The sequence below is a fragment of the Belonocnema kinseyi genome, chromosome 9 (genome assembly GCF_010883055.1).
Source record: "Belonocnema kinseyi isolate 2016_QV_RU_SX_M_011 chromosome 9, B_treatae_v1, whole genome shotgun sequence".
NCBI lineage: Eukaryota > Metazoa > Arthropoda > Insecta > Hymenoptera > Cynipidae > Belonocnema > Belonocnema kinseyi.
Window position 1 is genome coordinate 116,490,235 of NC_046665.1, and position 18,989 is coordinate 116,509,223.

Here is an 18,989-nt window from a genome sequence, read left to right on the forward strand (position 1 = left end):
ACCCGAGCTAACCTCAGAATACATGTTTAAGAGTGTCAAATCTCTCGAAAATACAGTTGGTGGGTAGTGGTGTTTCCTATATATGTAGGGGGGGTGGGGGTGTCTGGGGGTGACGGTAGTCCGTTTAGCGTGCAATCGACTCGGGATACTTATAAGATACTACCATGATTTTTTCTGATTTTTTGGTCCAAAAATAAATTAGGCCAAAAACCGGCCTTACCGACCCTCCCCCTTTTCAAAGAAATATCGAAAAGAGTCATCGAATAGACATTCTTAGTTGACTTTAAAAAAAAATTGATTCATAGGATAAAGGCCATACTTTAAATTTTCTAATTAAAATTGTTCAAATAATGAATAGTGCTTGTAGATTTGCAAAGCAATATCGAAAAGAGTCATTGGATAGACATTCTTAGTTAACTCCGAAAACAAATTTACTTGTAGGAAAAATGCCAAACTCTTGATTTTTAAATTAAAATTTTTCAAAAAATTAATAGTGCTTGTAAATTTGCAAAGCAATATCGAAAAGAGTCATCGAATAGACATTTTTAGTCGATGCCGTAAACAAATCAACTTATGGAAAAAAGTCAAACTCTAAATTTTTAATTATAATTGTTTAAATAATTAATATTGTTTGTAAATTTACAAAGAAACATAGAAAAGAGTCATCGGATAGACATTCTTAGTTAACTTCGTAAATAAATTTACTTGAAGAAAAAAGGCAAACCTTTTGATTTCTCAATTAAAATTGTTTAAATAATTAATATTTTTTGTAAATTTACAAAGGAACATAGAAAAAAGTCATCGGATAGACATTCTTAGTTAACTCCGTAAAAAATTTTACTTGTAGAAAAAAGGCCAAACTCTTAATTTTTTAATTAAAAGTGCTTGCAAACTTACAAACCAATATCGAAAAGAGTCATCGAATAGACATTCTTAGTTGACTTCTAAAAAAACTTATTTGTAGGATAAATGCCAAACTTCAAAATTTTCAATTAAAATTGTCTTAATAATTAATAATGCTTGTAAATTTGCAAAGCAATATCGAAAAGATTAATCGAATAGACATTCTTAGTCGATGCCGTAAACAAATTGACTTATGGAAAAAAGTCAAACTCTTAATTTTTAATTATAATCGTTTAAATAATTAATATTGTTTATGATTTTACAAAGAAACATAGAAAAGAGTCATCGGATAGACATTCTTAGTCGATGCCATAAACAAATTGATTTATGGAAAAAAGTCAAACTCTTAATTTTTAATTATAATTGTTTAAATAATTAGTATTGTTTGTGAATTTACAAAGAAACATAGAAAAGAGTCATCGGATAGACATTCTTAGTTAACTTCGTAAACAAATTTACTTGAAGAAAAAAGGTCAACCTTTTGATTTTTCAATTAAAATTGTTTAAATAATTAATAGTGATTGTAAATTTGGAAAGCAATATTGAAAATAGTCATCGAATAGACATTCTTAGTTGACGCCGTAAACAAATTGACTTGTAGAAAAAAGTCAAACTCCTAATTTTTAATTATAGTTGTTTAAATAATTAATATTGCTTGTAAATTCACAAAGAAACATATTCTGAGTTAAGTCCGTAAACAAATTGACTTCCAGGAAACGAGACAAACTCTTAATTTTTCAATTAAAATTGTTCAAAAAATTAATAGTTCTTATAAATTCACAAAGCAACCTAGAAAAGAGTAATGGGATATAAATTCTTAGTCGCCTTCGAAAATAAATTGATTCGTAGGATAAAGGCCAAACTCTTAATTTTTCAATTAAAATTCTTTAAATTATTTTTAGTTCCTTTGCAAAGCAACATAGAAAAGATTTAGTTGACTCCGTAACCAAAGTAACTCGTAGAAAAAGACAAACCCTTAATTTTTAAATAAAAATTGTTTAAATATTTAATAATTCTTATAAATTTATAACGCAACATAATAAATTAAACATATTCTTCAGAAAAGAGCCATTCATGAAAATTGTTTAAATAATTACAATGCTTGAAGATTAAATAAATGTTTAAAACCATAAATGAGCTCCACTCGAATTCAGCACGATCGCTATAACTTAATCGCTAGGAATTTTTACATCCAATAATATAAACAGATCCCTCGAACGCGCCTTGACGCATTATATATTACTTCCGTTTCACTTTTCTATCACTCCATAGGAAGCTGAAACCAACTTTCAACTATAGGATACCTGCATTTTCAACTAAAAAAACTAACTTTTAAACACCAAATGCAATTTTTTTTTCTCAATATTTCTCTTTTCATACATTTCATAAAGTTTTGACATGTTTATATATTATGTTACCTTTTTCCACATTTTATTTATAAAAATGGTAAATTTATTGTAAAATTTTGTTTAAAAATCGCGCGCTTTTCAGCACTTCTGGTTCTGGTTTAATCGTAGCCAATCAAAACAGTGGGAAGTCTTGAACTATCTAAAAACGTACCTAATTACAATTAATTACAATTCCGAATATTTTTCTGAGATTCTTATCACTCTAAAATGTTTGTTTTGGAATTTTTTAAATATCCTATTTTTTCCTAAAGAATTAATTTAATTAAATCTACTTTTTGCAGGTTTTGTTTCCTGATTTTGATTTTGATTTTGAACGTATATACAGGTAGAAGCCATTATTTAATATTTATTTAACGAATCTAACCAATGTAATTTTTAAAAATTATCTTCTTCAAAAATATTTAAATTGATTTAATCTGAGGAAGTGCATAAATATAATGGTTAAAGCTTACCATAGCCAGCATATTCGCAGCTGGTGGAGTAACATGAGTCCGAAAAAAATTATGGTAAAGGACTATCTTCCTTTGAACCTTTTTGTTGCTTGGCGTTAATACCCTCTCGGGGATCTTATCTCCGTACAAACGAGGCACTGCAAGAAAAAAAGAAACTGTCTTGCATCGTTTTTTAGTTTCATTATGAAGTTTCTATACTATATTTTATGTAAAATTATTATACATATATATTTTTTTAATTTAATTTATAACATAAAAAAATATTTTAATCAGGACCCAAAATGTGTCGAATTTTCGGACTACCATCTTTTCAAGCCGGTCAGAAAAGAGGGGGGCAGGGGAAGTACACATTAAAAAAAAAAGAAAAAATTTTTGTAAACTTTATGAATAAGAGGCTTTACAGGTAAAAATATTTTAAAAATAGACGAAATAAGGTTTTTTACAAAAAAACTAATTATTTTATTTTTAAATAATAAATTCCTTCAAAGAAAAATATAGTTAAATTTTCAATTGAATGGATAATTCTTTAATACACAAAAACTTCAATAAAGTATATAGTTCTACTTTTAAAAAATTAACAACAAAAATATGAATTATGAACGAACAATGTAACATGTGATATTTTAACAAAAAATTTAATTGTTTAACCAAAAATAGTTGTATTAAAAAAAACCTGAATATTCATTTAAATAGTTTAATCTTCAAACAAAAAAGATTCATTTTTAGCTCCAAAGAGTTTTAACCCGAAAAGAAAAATTATTAAAAAAAGTAAATTTTCAAAAGAATAAAAAGGATTCAATCAAATTTTATCATTTTAAAGTTAAAAAGAAGAATTTATTAAAGAACAGTTAAATTTGCAATCTTAAAACATGTATTTTTAACACGAAAGTTATTATTATTAGTTATTATTTTCATTAAAAAAATGTTCTTTCTACGGTAACGGATGAATTTTCAAATCAAATAGATAAATAAAAAAATAATTATTTTTATACTTTATTATTAGTTTGATGTTTAATCAAAGAGGATTATTTTAATTTCAAAACTAGAAAAGTTGAAAAATCCAAAAAGACCTATTTTTAACTCATCAGTTGCAGTTTGAACCTAAAAAAATGAAATTTCTATTGAAACACATGAATTTCCAACCAAGCAAGATTTTTAAGTAAAGAAAGAAAAAAAGTTCCAGACAAACTGTTCAAATTTTTAGCTGAAAGACGATCTTTCTACAAAAAGTTAAATTTTCACCACAGCAATATCAATCATTAACAACAAATTTTAATCTTCGACCAAAAAATTCAATTTATTGCCAAAATAGTTGAACCTTCAGCGGAAAAAATAATTCTTGAACCAGAATAAATTTTTTGAGAAAGTAATTTTACTTCAAAGAAATTAACCAAAAAAGATGAATTATTATTAATCATCAATTAATTATTAATTATTAATTATAAAAATGATCTAACAAAATTTTCGAATTTTTAGGCCAAAAATACGAATTTTCGAAATAAAGTTGAATTTTCAATCGTAAAATATGTATTTTCAACACGAAAGTTAATTGTTCGATTTTTTAACCGAAGAGGATTTTTATTTCAAATCAATAAAAGTTTAACAAATTCAAAAAGAACAATTTTCATCTCGAAAGTTGCATTTTGAAACAAAAAAGATGAAATTTCGATTAAAACACATGAGTTTTCAACTAAGAAGAATTTTTTAGTCTAGAAACATAAAAAGTTCAAACCAAATTTTTTGAAATTTGTAGCTGAAAATAAATTTTCTTCGAAAAACAGCTAAATTTTCACCAAACAACATTAATGTATAACAAAAAGTTTGAATTTTTGAAATAAAGGTAAATTTTGTACCATAATAATTGAACCTTTATCTGAAGAATGAAAAATTATTTATCAACGATAATTAACCCAAAAATATGAATTATCACAGAAAATCTTAATTCTCAAGGGAATAAAGAGGATTCACCAAATCTTAAAATTTTTGAGTCGCAAAGACGAATTTTCTAAAAAACAGTTGAATTTGCAATCTTCAAATATATATTTTCATCACGAAAGTTAATAGTTTGATTTTTTAACTGAAGAGGATTTTAATTTCAAATTAACAAAATTTCAAGAAATTCAAAAAGACCAATTCTTAACTGAACAGTTGCATTTTTAACAAAAAAATATTAAATTTCCATTAATTGAAATTTTAAGGTAAAAATAGCTAAATAGATAATTCTTGTACAAAAATACATCTTAAAGAAAACAGTTCTACTTTCAACAAAATTATTTGAAAAAAAAAATTCCCAACGAGAAATGTAACATCGGAAAATTTAACTAAATAGGATTTATTTTTTTAATGAAAAATATTTAAATTTAATAAAAAACTGAATTTTTAATTAAATAGTTGAATCTTCAATCAAAACATATTAATTTTCAACCAACGAAAGTTTTAACTCATAAAGATGAATTATCAAAGAAAATGTTAATTATGAATGCAATAAAAAGGATTCAATTAAATTTTTGAATTTCCAAGTCAAACAGTCGAATTTAAAAAAAAGTAAAATTTTCAATCGTAAAATATGAATTTTCAACATGAAAGTTAATAGTTGATATTTTAAACAAACATGATATTAATTTAAAACCAGGAAAAGTTGAGCAAATCTGAAAAGTCCAAATTTAAATAAACAGTTAAATTTTTAACTAAAAAAGATAAAGTTTCTGATAAAACACATACATTTCCAACCAAGCAAGACTTCTTAGTGAAGAAAGAAAAAAAATTCCAGACAAATTGTTAACATTTTTAGCTAAAATGATGAATTTTCTACCAAAAAAAAATTTTCACCACAACAATATTAATGATTAACAAAAAATTTAAATTTTTAACCAAAAGGGTGAATTTTATGCTAAAATAGTTTAAAATTCTGCTGAATAGATAATTCCTGAACCAAAATAATTCTCAAAGAAAGTAGTTCTACTTTCGAAAAATTATAAAAAAAAAGATGAATTATCATTGAAAAATGTAGCATCTGATATTTCGAAAAAAATTGCATGATTTTCAAATCAAAAAAATTTGAATTTGTTTTGAAAAACAACTGAGTTTTCAATTAAATGATTGAATCTTTAATTAAAGCAGATCAATTTTCAATCAAACAGACTTTTAACGCAAAAGAAAATTTTAATTCTCAATGGAATAAAGAAGATTTAACCTTTTTTTTTAATTTTTCAATCCAAAAAGACGAATTTTTCTAAAAATAGTTGATTTTTTAATCGCAAAATATGTATTTTCAACACGAAAATTTCATGTTTTAACCAAAGAATATTTTGATTTGAAATCAAGAAAAGTTGAAAAAAATCCGAAAAGAAACATTTTTAATTCGACAGTTGCATTTTGAACCAAAAATGATTAAACTTCTACTAAAACACAAAAATTTGTTACCAAAAAAGGTTTTTAGTCAGGAAAGAAGAAAAATTCCAACCAAATTCTAAAATTTTCAGCTATAAAGATGTATTTCAACGAAATAGTTTGCTCCTTATTTTGGTCGAAAGTTAATTATTTTTTACAGAAAATGTAACTATTCAATTTTCGATTGAAATGATCCGTTTTTATTTTTTTTTAATGGATTTTTTTGGTATAAAAAATTATCTTCTGGGTTGAAAATTAATTTTATTGCTAAAAATTCAATAATTCTAATTAAAAAGTCTTTATTTTACTAAAAAAAATGCTTTGGCTGTCCCAGCTAAATTTTTAGCTGGATTTCGTCTTCCAAGAAAATATAGCTTTTTCAGCTAGATTTTTAGCGGTTCCAGCTGAATTTACAATTAAAAAATTATCAAGCTAATTTATCTAGATTTTTTTCTAGATAGAAAATTTAGCTAAAGCAGCTAGAAATCTAGATGACACAGCTATATTTTAATGGGTGACAATATCCAGATAAATGGTTAGCTGGGATAGCTAAACCATTTTTTTCAGACTTTAGTCAAAAACTTATCTCTTTGATTGAATATTAATTATCTAGTTGAAAATTTAACTACTCAATTGTGGATTAAAAATTTATCTTTTCAATTGAAAATATATTTTTTTCTGTATCAAATATTCGTCTCCTTTAGTAGGAATCAATCTTCTTTGTTGAAAATTGGTCTTTTTCGTTTAAAATTAAATTCTTCCAGTTAAATATTCAGCAGTTTTAACTTATAATATTTATTTTTTAATCCAATTCTTTTTTGACTGAAAATTTCATTGTTACATTTTTGGTGAAAAAATGATTACAATAGTTTCCTTTAGTTTAAATTTAAATTTAATTTAAATTTTAACTATCTCGTTGAAAATTCGTCATTTTTTAGACAAAATTTCTTGTATTTTATTTAAAAATCATCTGCCTTGTGAAAAATTAATCTTCTTGTTTGAACATTTATTTTTTCGTTGAAAGTTTCTGGTATTCCAGCTAAAACTTCTTGCTTTTTATTGAAAATAAAACTACTGGGTTAAAAGTAAAACTAATTTTTTTTGTATACAAATCTGTTTTTTTAGTTGGAAAATTAATCTTTCCAAATTGAAATTAAACTATTCCATTTTACTAGTAAAAGAGATGAATTTTTATCAAAAAATTGAGTTTTCAACCAAAACTATAATAATAAACTTTTTAACTAAGAATAATTACCCTTTAACCCAAAATAGTTTGATTTTTCTAGACCTATTCAGCTGTATTAGTGATTCTCTCAGTGAAAAAAACTTTAAATCATGCGATAAAAAAATAATAATAATTTGGATCATTTATAAAATAAGGAATAATTGTTTAAGCATTGAAGTTTATTTTTATTATTTTAAAAATATTAAATTATAAAACTGGAAAATTTGTTTAGAAAATAAAGATAATTTTCCATCGGATTATTAAATATTTCCGACACTGATTTTAATGAAAGTAATAACATTTTTTTAAATATATATCAAATCATAAATTAAAGTACTAACTGGGCTTACTGCGTTCCGTTTCCGAAGGTGCTGCTGCAGGCAGAGCCACGGCTATTGCGATAAACATCAAAATCAACTTCATGATTGTCAAAAGCAAAGCTGAAACACAAAATTATTTGAGCATCATTAGTATACAAATAACAATTACTACGTTTCTATCAGAATACTGTGACATAGATATTTTAGTATTTTTAAAATAAATGTTGGAAAATTTACTGAAAACAAAATTAATTTTATCTGCAACAATAAATATACCCACACAATTCTTTGAGACTAAAAAAAAATCATTATTTTAACCGTAAAATTCGGGCAATATACTTTTAAATATTTTATTCAAATTTAGAAAAATTCTAGAATAAAGATAATGAAGTTATTTATAAAATTCACCAAAATAGATGTGTTATTAATTTTTCTAAAACATGACGGAAGTTTATTAGCACACTTCAGAAAAAAATAATTCAGGTTCAAATTGTTTATTTAAGAGTAGTTATTTTGAAATTTAGTTTTTCCTTTCTTTTTAGAGAAAAGTTAAAATTCTTATTTAATTCCAATGATCCAGGCCTCGTTTTATTCTTCGAAGGATTTTCTATTTGTGTTGATTTCAAAAATAATAATTTACAATTTATACAGTTATTATTCTTGTAAATAATTATAGTTTAAATTCCAAATAAAACCATCCAAATAGAATTGTATAGAATCCTTCAAAGAATAAAATAAGGCCTTGATCTTTAGGTTGAAATCAAAATTCTAAACTTTCCCTAAAGAGAAAGTAAAAGCTAAAACTCTAAATAACTACTGTTAAATAAACAATTTTAACTTGAACTTTTTTTCTAAAGTACACGTAGAAGCTTCCGCCCAGATTTAGAGAAATTAATAATAGATCTATTTTTTTCGATTTTATGAATCGTTTTAAAGATTGGCGGCTTTTGAGATTGATTGTACGTAGTGTACATCCTTAATACTGAAACTTTGGTAGATTTTTTGAATTTGTTTATTGTTATTAAAAAAATAAATAATTGACGACAAAAAAAAGGAAAGTAATTTTATGATTGGCTTTCTTTGTTTAAAATAGCGTACAGCCCACAAATATTGACCGATTAGGACCAACAATATATTTTTTAAAAACTGATAAGGTTTCTCAGAGAGTTGTAAAGTCTAATTTTTAAAATAGTCTTTTAATTCGTTTAAAAATGAATGAATACTGCGGAAAGAAATGCTACTACTTTGTTGTAAATTTGTATTTTTTTGTTTAATTTAATAGTTTTTCATCAAAAATAAATTTTGTTTTTGCGAAAACATCAACTATTGCCATTAGTGTCGAAAATAAATTTAGTTATAATCAAAAACTCATTAATTTGGTTGAAAATTTAACTATTTTGTAAAAAATCACTTATTTTATTGAAACCTTATTCTTTGTGGTAGAAAATTAATCTTCTTGGTGAATAATTTTTATTTTTGGTTGAAAACTGATGTAGTTTGTTAAAAATTAATCTTTATTTGTATAAAATCAATCTTTGATGTTAAAAATTAATTTTTGCACTTCAAAATTTTTTTTTTCGAACGAAAATTAATTTTTTAACTGAGAGTTTAATAATATCATGTTTATTTGAACATCAATCTTATTCAACTAAAAATTCAAATCTTTGATTGAAATTTTCTATATTTTGCTTAAATTTTGTCTTTTGTTGTAGAATATTAATCTTCTTAGTCACTAATTCACATTTTTAGTTTGAAAATTTAACATATTAGGTTAAAAATTCTATTAAAAATTAAAATATTCATATGAAAATTCATATATTTTGTTGAAAATTATTCTTTTTTATGTAGAAAATTATTTTTTTTGGTTGAAATTTCATTTCTGTGGATAAATTTTTTTTTAATTAAACGGTTTAATTAAAAATTTAACTATTCTATTCTTTGTGGAAATTTTGTCTTATTAACATTTAACCTTTTTTATTATTAATTGATCTCTGGTTCAAAATTTAACTATTTCTTTCAGAATTTATTTTATTTTGTTACAACATTTTTCCTCTAACTTAAAATTAAACTAATCTATTTTTTATTGCAAATTACGCTTTTTACTTAAAAGTGATCTATTTTATTGAAAACTCATCTTCTGGGTTGAAAATTAAACTATTTGGTTAATTTTTTTTATTTTTTGAATATAAATGATTTTAGTTCCAAGTTCATTTCTTTGGTTAGAAATTTAAAAAATGTTGTTGAGAATTCGTCCTTTTTATTGAAAATGAATTTCTTTACTGAAAATGTAGCTACTTCACTTTTGCAAGAAATTTTATATTTTTCAGTAGAACATTCACTTATGTTGTTGAAATCTCGTCCTTTTACTAGAAAATTCAATTATTTGTGCAGAAAATGCATATTTTTGTATTGTAAATTCAACTTCTTTTTTCAAAAAATCGTCTTTATAACTTTGAAACTCAACTTTTTGGGTGCGATTTTTTTTATTGATTGAAAAATCTTACTTGATTGAAAATTCGTATTTTTTGGTTTAATTTAACAGTTTTGTCTTGAAAATAAAAAAAAAATTTTGCTGTAAACGTTAACTATTAAACTTTTTGTTGAAAATATATTTTTTTGTGATCAAAGATTTATTATTTTAGTCGAAAATTGAACTACTTTTTTGAAAATTTATCTTTTGTGGTAGAAAATTAATCTTCTTTTTTGGTTAATTTACATTTTTTGTTAAAAATTTTATTTATTTTTTTAAAAATAATTCCTTTGGCTTGAAAATTAATTTTTTTATTGAATGTTAATTTTTCAAGCGGTAATTTAACTATGTCATGATTAAAAATTTAAATACTTGGTTAAAACCTTATGTATTTTGTTAAAAACTATTCTTTTTTGATACCAAATTAATCCCTTTGGTTGAAATGTTATTTCTTTGGTTGAAAAGTAGGTTCTTTTTTCATTTGAAAATAAATTCATTTAATTAAACATTTTTCTTATTTATTCTTCATAGAATTTAAAAACAATGTTTAATCTATTTGTTTCAAAATCAATTTGCTCGGTTGAAAATTTAACTATTTTTTTGAAAATTTATTTTATTTTGTTAAAAAATTATGTCTTCATCTTTAATTTATACTATTCTATTTTTTGTTAATAATTTATCTTTTTTACTCGAAAATGCATTTTTTTGTTGTTGTAAATTTAACTTTTCTTCCAAAATTCGTCCTTATGACTTAGAAACTCAATTTTTTTGGTGAGACTTTTTTTCTTTATTGATTGAAAAATCCTACTTGGTTGAAGATTCAACTCCTTTGTTGAAGATTCGTATTTTTTCTTCAAAAAATTTTGTATTTTGTTAAAAATTTATCTTTTGTGGTGAAAAATTAATCTTCTTGGTGCCTAATTCACATTTTTTGTTAAAAATTTATTTTTTAAACAAATTTAATAAGCGGCAGAATAGATAATAAATTCAGCAACATTCATGATTGGTCGATAAATTTTATAATTTTTTAAAACGAATTTCACAAACGAATGCATTATTCGGGCATCTGTTAACGGAAAAATGTTTTTTTTTCGATATCAGTCTTTTTAATTGGAAACCTCATGATTTTATTTGGGCCTTTTTCGAAGTAAGATTTTTTTTATCTCATCTATGAATTTGTTTTGAAAAACCATGAGATTAATCAAAATATTTTAAAGTTTTCTAAAATTAGCATTTTGATTAAAAAATGAAATAACGCAACAAAGTAGTTATAATTCTAACAAAAAAAATGTATTTTTGCAAATGACTTTCGAATAATTCGTTAAATTTTAAAACGAATATTTGAATTTTTAACTAAAAAAGTAACATTTTTAACAAAAGACGATGAATTTTCACACCAGGAAGACAAATTTGTACCAATAGTTGAACCTTGAATCAAGAAAGATTTTTCAGACAAGTGAGATAAATAATTTCAACGAAATGTTGGATTTTAAAAATAAAAAAATTAAATTATTAACAAAGAAGAACAAATTTTAACCACAATACATTTTTTACAAAAGGCTAACTAATTACTTGAATTTTTAAGCGAATGGTTGAATTTTAAACCGAAAAAGATCAATTTTCTTTTTAAAAATTTATAAACCTGGAATTTTCAGGGAATTTTTATTTGCCTTGAAAAACTTATAAAAGTAAAGGAATTTAAAAAAAAATAAATTCAGGGAATTTTCTAGAGAACATGTATTTTTTTAAATTGCAATATGAAATTTAATAATGATGATTCTCTATTTGCAGGAATAACTGTATATTACAATATTGAACTATTTTGCTTTAAAAATTTTTTTTATTAAGTTTTTAAACTGAATATTCAACTATTCCGTTTTTGGTGGAAAATTGATCGATTATCGTTGAAAATTCATGTATTTTGTTGAAAATTTGTTCTATTTGATTCAATTCAAATGTTTTTTAATAAGACTTCAAATCTTTTTTGGTTTTAAATATCAACTCTACACTAACGATCAGATTTCATCCTTTTTGGAATAAAGATATAATTAATTAGTTTCAAGTTGTTCTTTCATTAAAAGTTTTTTGTTTGCTTGTTTATGATTCATAGTTTTAATTGAAAATCAATCTCCCTGGTCGAAAACTGAGATATTTTGTTTAGAATTCGTTCTTTTCTCGGCCTGAAAATTAATTTCTTACTGAAAATATAACGATTTCAGTTCAAATTTTAAGTTTAATGTTGAGAATTTCTTTGCTTTTTTAAAAAAGTTAATTCTTTCTTACAGAAAATTTAACTATTTAATTTTTTGTTCAAAAGTTGTATTTTTATTAGAAAATTCGATTTTTTGATATAAATGAATCTTTCGGGTTGAAAATGATTCTTTTTAATAGAAATTTAATAATTCTAGTTAAAAACACTTTATTTTTATTGAAAATTCATCTCTTTGGTTAAGCATTAATTTTCTAACTGAAAATTTAACTATTAAAATAAGGGTTGACAATTTATCTTTTATTTGAAAATTCTTTTTTTTTTTAAATAAAAATTCACCTTCTTTCGTAAAAATTAGACTTATTGATTTAGAATAAATCTGTTTTGTTTAACGCTTTTGGTAGAAAATTGATATTTTCTAGATAAAAATTCAACTATTTATAAAAAAAAATTCGTCATTTTTCAATTGAAAATTCAACCATTTCTTTTAAAATTCGTCTATTTTCTAGAAAAATCTTCTTTTTCGCAGAAAATTAATCTTCGTGTTCAAACATTTTTCTCTTAGGTTGAAAATTTCTAATATTTCAATTAAATATTCATCCTGTTAGTTAAAACTTCTTTTTTTTAATAAAAATAAGACTACTTAGTTAAAATTTAAACTAAATTTGTTTTTAATACAAATCTGTTTTTTTTCGAGTGAAAAATTAATTTTTTTATCAAAATATTTAGCAGTTTTAACTTTCAATATTGATATTTTAATACAAATAATTTTTTTAATGAAAATTTCTCTATTTACTTTTTGGTAGTAAATTAATCTTTTCTAGATAAAAATTCAACTATTTATTTAAAAATTCGTCGTTTTTTAGTTAAAAATTCTACTATTTCGTTTAAAATTCGTGTATTTTCTAGAAAAATCTTCTTTTTGGCAGAAAATTAATCTTCTCTTTCAAAAATTTTTCTTTTTGGTTGAAACTTTCTAATATTTCAGTTAAGTATTCTTCCTATAGTTAAAACTTCTTTTTAAATAAAAAAAAACTACTTAGTTGAAGGTTAAACTAAATTTATTTTTAGAATAAATCTGTTTTGTCAAGTGAAAAATTAATTTTTATAAATTAAAATTAACCTATTCCATTTTTTGGCGAAAACTGATATTTGTTTTATTCAAAATTAAGCGATTGCACTCAATTTCACGTATAAGAAGGTATAAAAAGAAATTAATTGTTCAAATTAATAAACTTTAGAGAACAATTCAACAAATTATTATTTATGTTGTAAGTATTATTTAATTATAGTTTTTGGTAAATGTATTAAAACATTTTTGAAAAGAAAAAATAATACTTTCTATTTTTAATTATTGGTATTTTCTGGTAAAAAAAAATTTTTCAAGCTGAAAATGAATTTACTTTACTTGAAGATTTATCAGTATTATTCAAAATATATCTCTGGTAAAAACTCTAACTATTTTAATTTTGAAGTTAATTCTTGTTGACTGAAAAGTCTACTATTATATTTTTGTTAACATTTCTTCTCTTCGGCAGAAATTTCACCTTTCTTTTTAAATGCAACTGTTTCGTTGAAAATTAATCTTTTTTGATGAAAATAAGTTTTTTCGTCGTAAAAAATTAATATTTGAACACAAATTTCATCTTTTTGAATCAAGAATTGAACTACTTGCTTCAAACATTTTTTTTTAGTTGAAAATTACACTATTTGGATTGAAAATTAAACTAATTAGTTAAAACTCCTAAGACAAAACAAAATTTTTTTGGGTTAAAAATTGAACTAATTTGCTGCACAGTATTTTTCAAATGAATATTCAACTATGTGGTTTAAAATTTAACTGCTTAGTTAAAACTCTTTTGTAAAAAATTGCTATTTCTTGTTGTGAACTGGACTATTTTCTTAAATATTCCCTTTTAGTTAAAATCTAACTAATTAATTGAACTCCTTTTTCGGAAATTGATATTTCTAGTTGGAAATTAGGCTATTTTGTAGCCAATTCTTTTTCAGTTGTACATTTAACTATTGAATTAAAAATTTAATTTGTAACTAAAATTTTAGTATTTATATTTTTATTTATATATATATTTTATCGTTTGTTCAAAACTCAGCCTTTCCACTAAATTTTAAGTATCAGAAGATATAAAAAGAAACGTGCTATTCGAATTAATGGACTTTAGAGACAAGTTCAAGAAATTATTATTTTTGTTTTCAGTATTATTTAATTATTCAATTAATCGATAGTGAAAATGTACTTGAGAATATCTTGCAATACAATTTGTCAAAGCTTTCTGAATTAAAAATATTAATTGAATCCCTAGAACTTGAAAAAAATTTTTTATTTATGATGGATGAGTCATCCCGAAAATTTTTTAAACTGCCTGAATTAAACAACGCACTATTTGGCAGTTGATTAAACGAATAGAAATAAGTTTAAATGCTGAAAAATAGGCAAATAATGCATTTCTTAATTAGGTTTGGTTAAACAATTATCAAATGTAATTGTTTCATAGTAAAAAATTATTACTAAATAACTGGCTGTCAATTCCGTCAAAAATACGTTTTTTATTTATAAATACATTAAATGATACCAATTTTTGTTAACAATAATAAGTTTTCAACTGTCATTGAAATGTTTGAAAAAATTAGAACTTAGTTATTTATAGTTAATTGCATCGAAAAAATCAAGTATGTACCTTCAAAAATAGCCAAATAGTTCATTTGGTAATTAAGGTAGTTTAAACAATTATTAGCTTTTATTTGGTGACCAAATATGATACTTCGGTTTTACTTTCAAGTAATATAGGCTCTACTCCATGGAAAAACTTTATTTCTTTTATCAAAAGTACCTGATATGGATATTGGTTTATAAAAATTGATTTTATATTAACATATTATTTATGAAGTTTTATTTATTCAAATAAAAAACTCTTTTTGTCCATAAATTTGGTCCAAATTAGGGCGAATCAAGTGGCGATTTGCCGTCAATCCCCATGAAACTATTCTTATTTACTTATTTGTTTATAACAAATTCAATAAATTTTTTAACATTTCCATTGGTATTGGAGGCCTTTTCTGAACATAGTTTCTCAGTTTTCTAGGTATTTTGAATTGAATTAAAGTTTTTTTTTTAAATAGATATACTTCAAAATTCAAATTTTTAAAAATATTTTTAATTAAATAAACAAACAAAGAAATTTTAAATCGGCTATGATAGCTCGATGCGAAATTCTATTAGCTTTGATTTAAAAAAAGTTAAAATTGAACTATATATTGTTCCTAATTTCGACTAATTTTAATAAATAATTTTAAAAATAATAAACGTGTCCTGTCAAAAAATACTGGATTATAATAAAGAAAACCTTGCTTAAAAATAATGGTCGATTTCATAAAAAACAATATGGTGATTCCATTAAAAAACGGTCTCAGAGTAATTTATTTATTGAATTTGTTTAAAAATTATTAATTATTTTGTAACCGAAAAATATCACAGTAAAGGCCTATTGACTATACACATTTAATTGATTTTCTTAGAGAAACTAAATTCATCTACTAAAACAGGGCAAAATTATGCATTGTTTATTAAATTTTTTAACAACAATTAATACTAGTTCAGTATTAATAAACAGTAACTATAGAGAGCTACAAGCAAGACATTAGGAATTTATTTCTCTGAAAAAACAAAATTTATATGTTAAAAAATGGCAAAACAATACATTTGTTTATTTAACTTTTTTGAACAAGTAAACTGTCTCATATTAAGAGGTATTTTTAACATATCCGAAGTTAATTTAAAAGCAAAAATTAATTTGATTTACTGAAAAATGACAATATTATGCATTTGTTAATTAATTTTGTTTCAACAAATAAAACTAATTATTTTAAATCAACGAATCGCAAAATAATGCTATGAGCAAGATATTTATTGTCCTTAAAAAAAACGAAATAAATCTATTGGAAAATGACGAATTTATGCATTTATTCATCAAATTTGTTTAAATAATTAACAAATGACCTCTATGTTCAACATTTTTACTAAAAATATAAATGCTGTCCAAAAATTTCTTTATACAAATTATAGACAATTTTTTAAATATCTGATACTGCTGGACAACTTTATTCAAAATTTCATAAGCTTTAATTGAAAAAAATGATTAAAAATCGTTCGAATAGTTTGGGCTAAAAATTAATTTGTCCACGGACACCTCATTTGGCCCAACTCTTTTTCTTTTTTCATATTTTGCTTTATGAAATAAAGTTTGATATTCGATAATAAAAATAAAAAGATAGATAAAAAAGTTATTCCAGTTTAGTATCACACAACACACAGCCACACACAAAAAAATATTTTTCCTTGCAGAAGGTCAGACCCTATTTATTATATGTTTTTGGGGTCGCTGAATCCGAATCCGGAGTTCAAGTAACCTCAGCATGTCAGGATTCTGACATAACCTTAAAATAACTCGTAATTTTTGTTTTCGAGTCCGGGGCTCAGACCATGTTTATTATGTTTTTGCGGTCGCTGAATTCAGATTTGAAATCTAAAAAACACCCAGCATGTCAGGTTTCTGACATGACCTCAAAAAACCTCATAAAAGTTTTGTATCGAGTACGGAGGTCAAATAATGTTTATTATATGTTTTTGGGGTCGCTGAAACCGAATAAGTGATCTCAAAACCATAGCACGTCAGGGATCTGGCATAACCTCAAAGAAACCATTAAAATTTTGTTTTCGAGACCGCGGGTCAGACCAGATTTTTTATATGTTTTTGGGGTCGCTAATTCCGAATCTGAGGTCCAAAAAACAGAACATAAGGGTTCTGACATAACCTTAAAAACCTCATACAATTTTTTTTCGACTCCGGTGGTCTGACCAGGTTTATTATTTGTTTTGGGGGTCGCTAAATCCGAATGAGAAGTCCCAAATAAACCAGCTAGTCAGAGTTTTAACATAAGTTTCAAAATATCTCATAGTCTAATTTATTTAATGCTTCGACGTTTTAAATTTAACCCTATATTAAGCAACAATCAGTTCAACCCATAAACCCCATTTACTCCATAAAACAAAGGTATGAAATTCCGTTGAAATTAGCACCACCCCATGTACACCGCGAGGAAGTTACTCGATTAAATTCTGTACATCATAACATTCTTACCAGGGCTTTTGAAAAAAATTTGAATTTATGAAATGCCGACCATCGGACCCGAAAAAAAGTTGTATAATGTTTTTTGAGGTTATATCAAAACCCTGATTTGCTTGAATTTTTTTGCCCTGGGATTCGGATAAGCAAGCCCAAAAACATATAATAAACATAGTCCAAACCCCGGACTTGAATCAAAATTTTTTAGATGTTTTTTGAGGTCAATTAGGACCCCTATCTTGCTGAGTTTTTTTGCTCCTCGAAATCGGATTCAGCGACCCCAAAAACTCAAATGGTATTTTTCATTTGACAGATTTTGACTCATAATAACCATATTCTATGGTGCAACCAACAAAACTTTTGTTGATCCAACCAAATCGTTTTGCCAGTGGATTTTTACCTTAGTTAATAAAATTTTAACAATCAATATGCAAAATTGATCATAAAAACGTTATTATTCGCGTCTAATAGAATAGGTATTGAGCACAAAAGGGTCGTTTGCATTAGAGCCACGTAACTAGTGTAAATGTTCAACATAGGAATATTTAACAACGGTTTCACAAATATGTTCAGAATGAAAACACGTTCTATGCTTTGAATGAAGTGACAGACCGTAACATATATCGTACAAAGCCGCAAATCTGCTGACACAGTATGAACAAAACGTGTATAGTCAACCTTTAAAATCGATACTTTCATTCTCGCAAAGCACTTTCATACTTTTTAATTTTTTTCTGTCAACAATTCGCAGATTGGATGAAAAAACTGCTACCCTTTGATTCTTCTTTAAACCTTTTATCAGAGCCCTTTTTATTGCGATAAAAATCACTTTTTTTGGGTCGATAGGTATTCCGCATATTCTACCTTCCTCAGACAGTAAATATGCTGGTTGATAAATTTGATTATGTACTTTGTTCAAAAGAATATGAATCATTCCACAGGAGATTTATCCACTACATTTTTTTCATCCTTTATTGAAAAATATTTAATACGTATTTTTTTATTTTAATATAATATGCAATATTTCCGAGAAATAAATGTTTAAAAATCATCGTTTAAAAAAAGTGATCGTTTTAACTTTTTTATTATTGAAAAAGTATTTATCAGAAAAAATTTTTACTTTTAATCTAATATGCGCTTGATCCCGAACTTCGAAAAAAGTACACTGAAAAATTGCTTTATTGAATTTTGATCAATAAATTTGGTATTTTTATAAACAAATAGAGATCGCTAAAAAGGGACCTAACTTTTCCACTTATTTGCGAATTAATATTTGCACCATATTTCAGAATATACTGTAAAAATTTGAAAGTGGAGAAATTAATAGTTATTTAATGATGAATTTTCAGCTGAAGCCGTTACACGCACGCACACTTGAAACCTGTCGGTTTTAGCTAAAAGTTCATAATTAAATAACTACTCATTTCTCCGCTTTGAAATGTTTACAATATATTCTGAAATATGTTTGAA

At 24.4% G+C, this 18,989-nt stretch overlaps 1 protein-coding gene across 1 annotated transcript in view; it reads right to left on the bottom strand.

The window, feature by feature from the left end:
• LOC117180836 (cysteine-rich secretory protein 2-like) overlaps positions 1-7,802 on the bottom strand; it is a 96,209-nt gene extending 88,407 nt beyond the window's left edge. The window contains exons 1-2 of the mRNA XM_033373363.1: positions 7,721-7,802; positions 2,765-2,901 (exon numbers count right to left, since the gene is read on the bottom strand). Of these exons, the coding sequence (XP_033229254.1) occupies positions 2,765-2,901; positions 7,721-7,802 (219 nt within the window). The remainder of the gene's footprint in view (positions 1-2,764; positions 2,902-7,720) is intronic.
• Between the last annotated feature and the right edge of the window lie 11,187 nt (positions 7,803-18,989).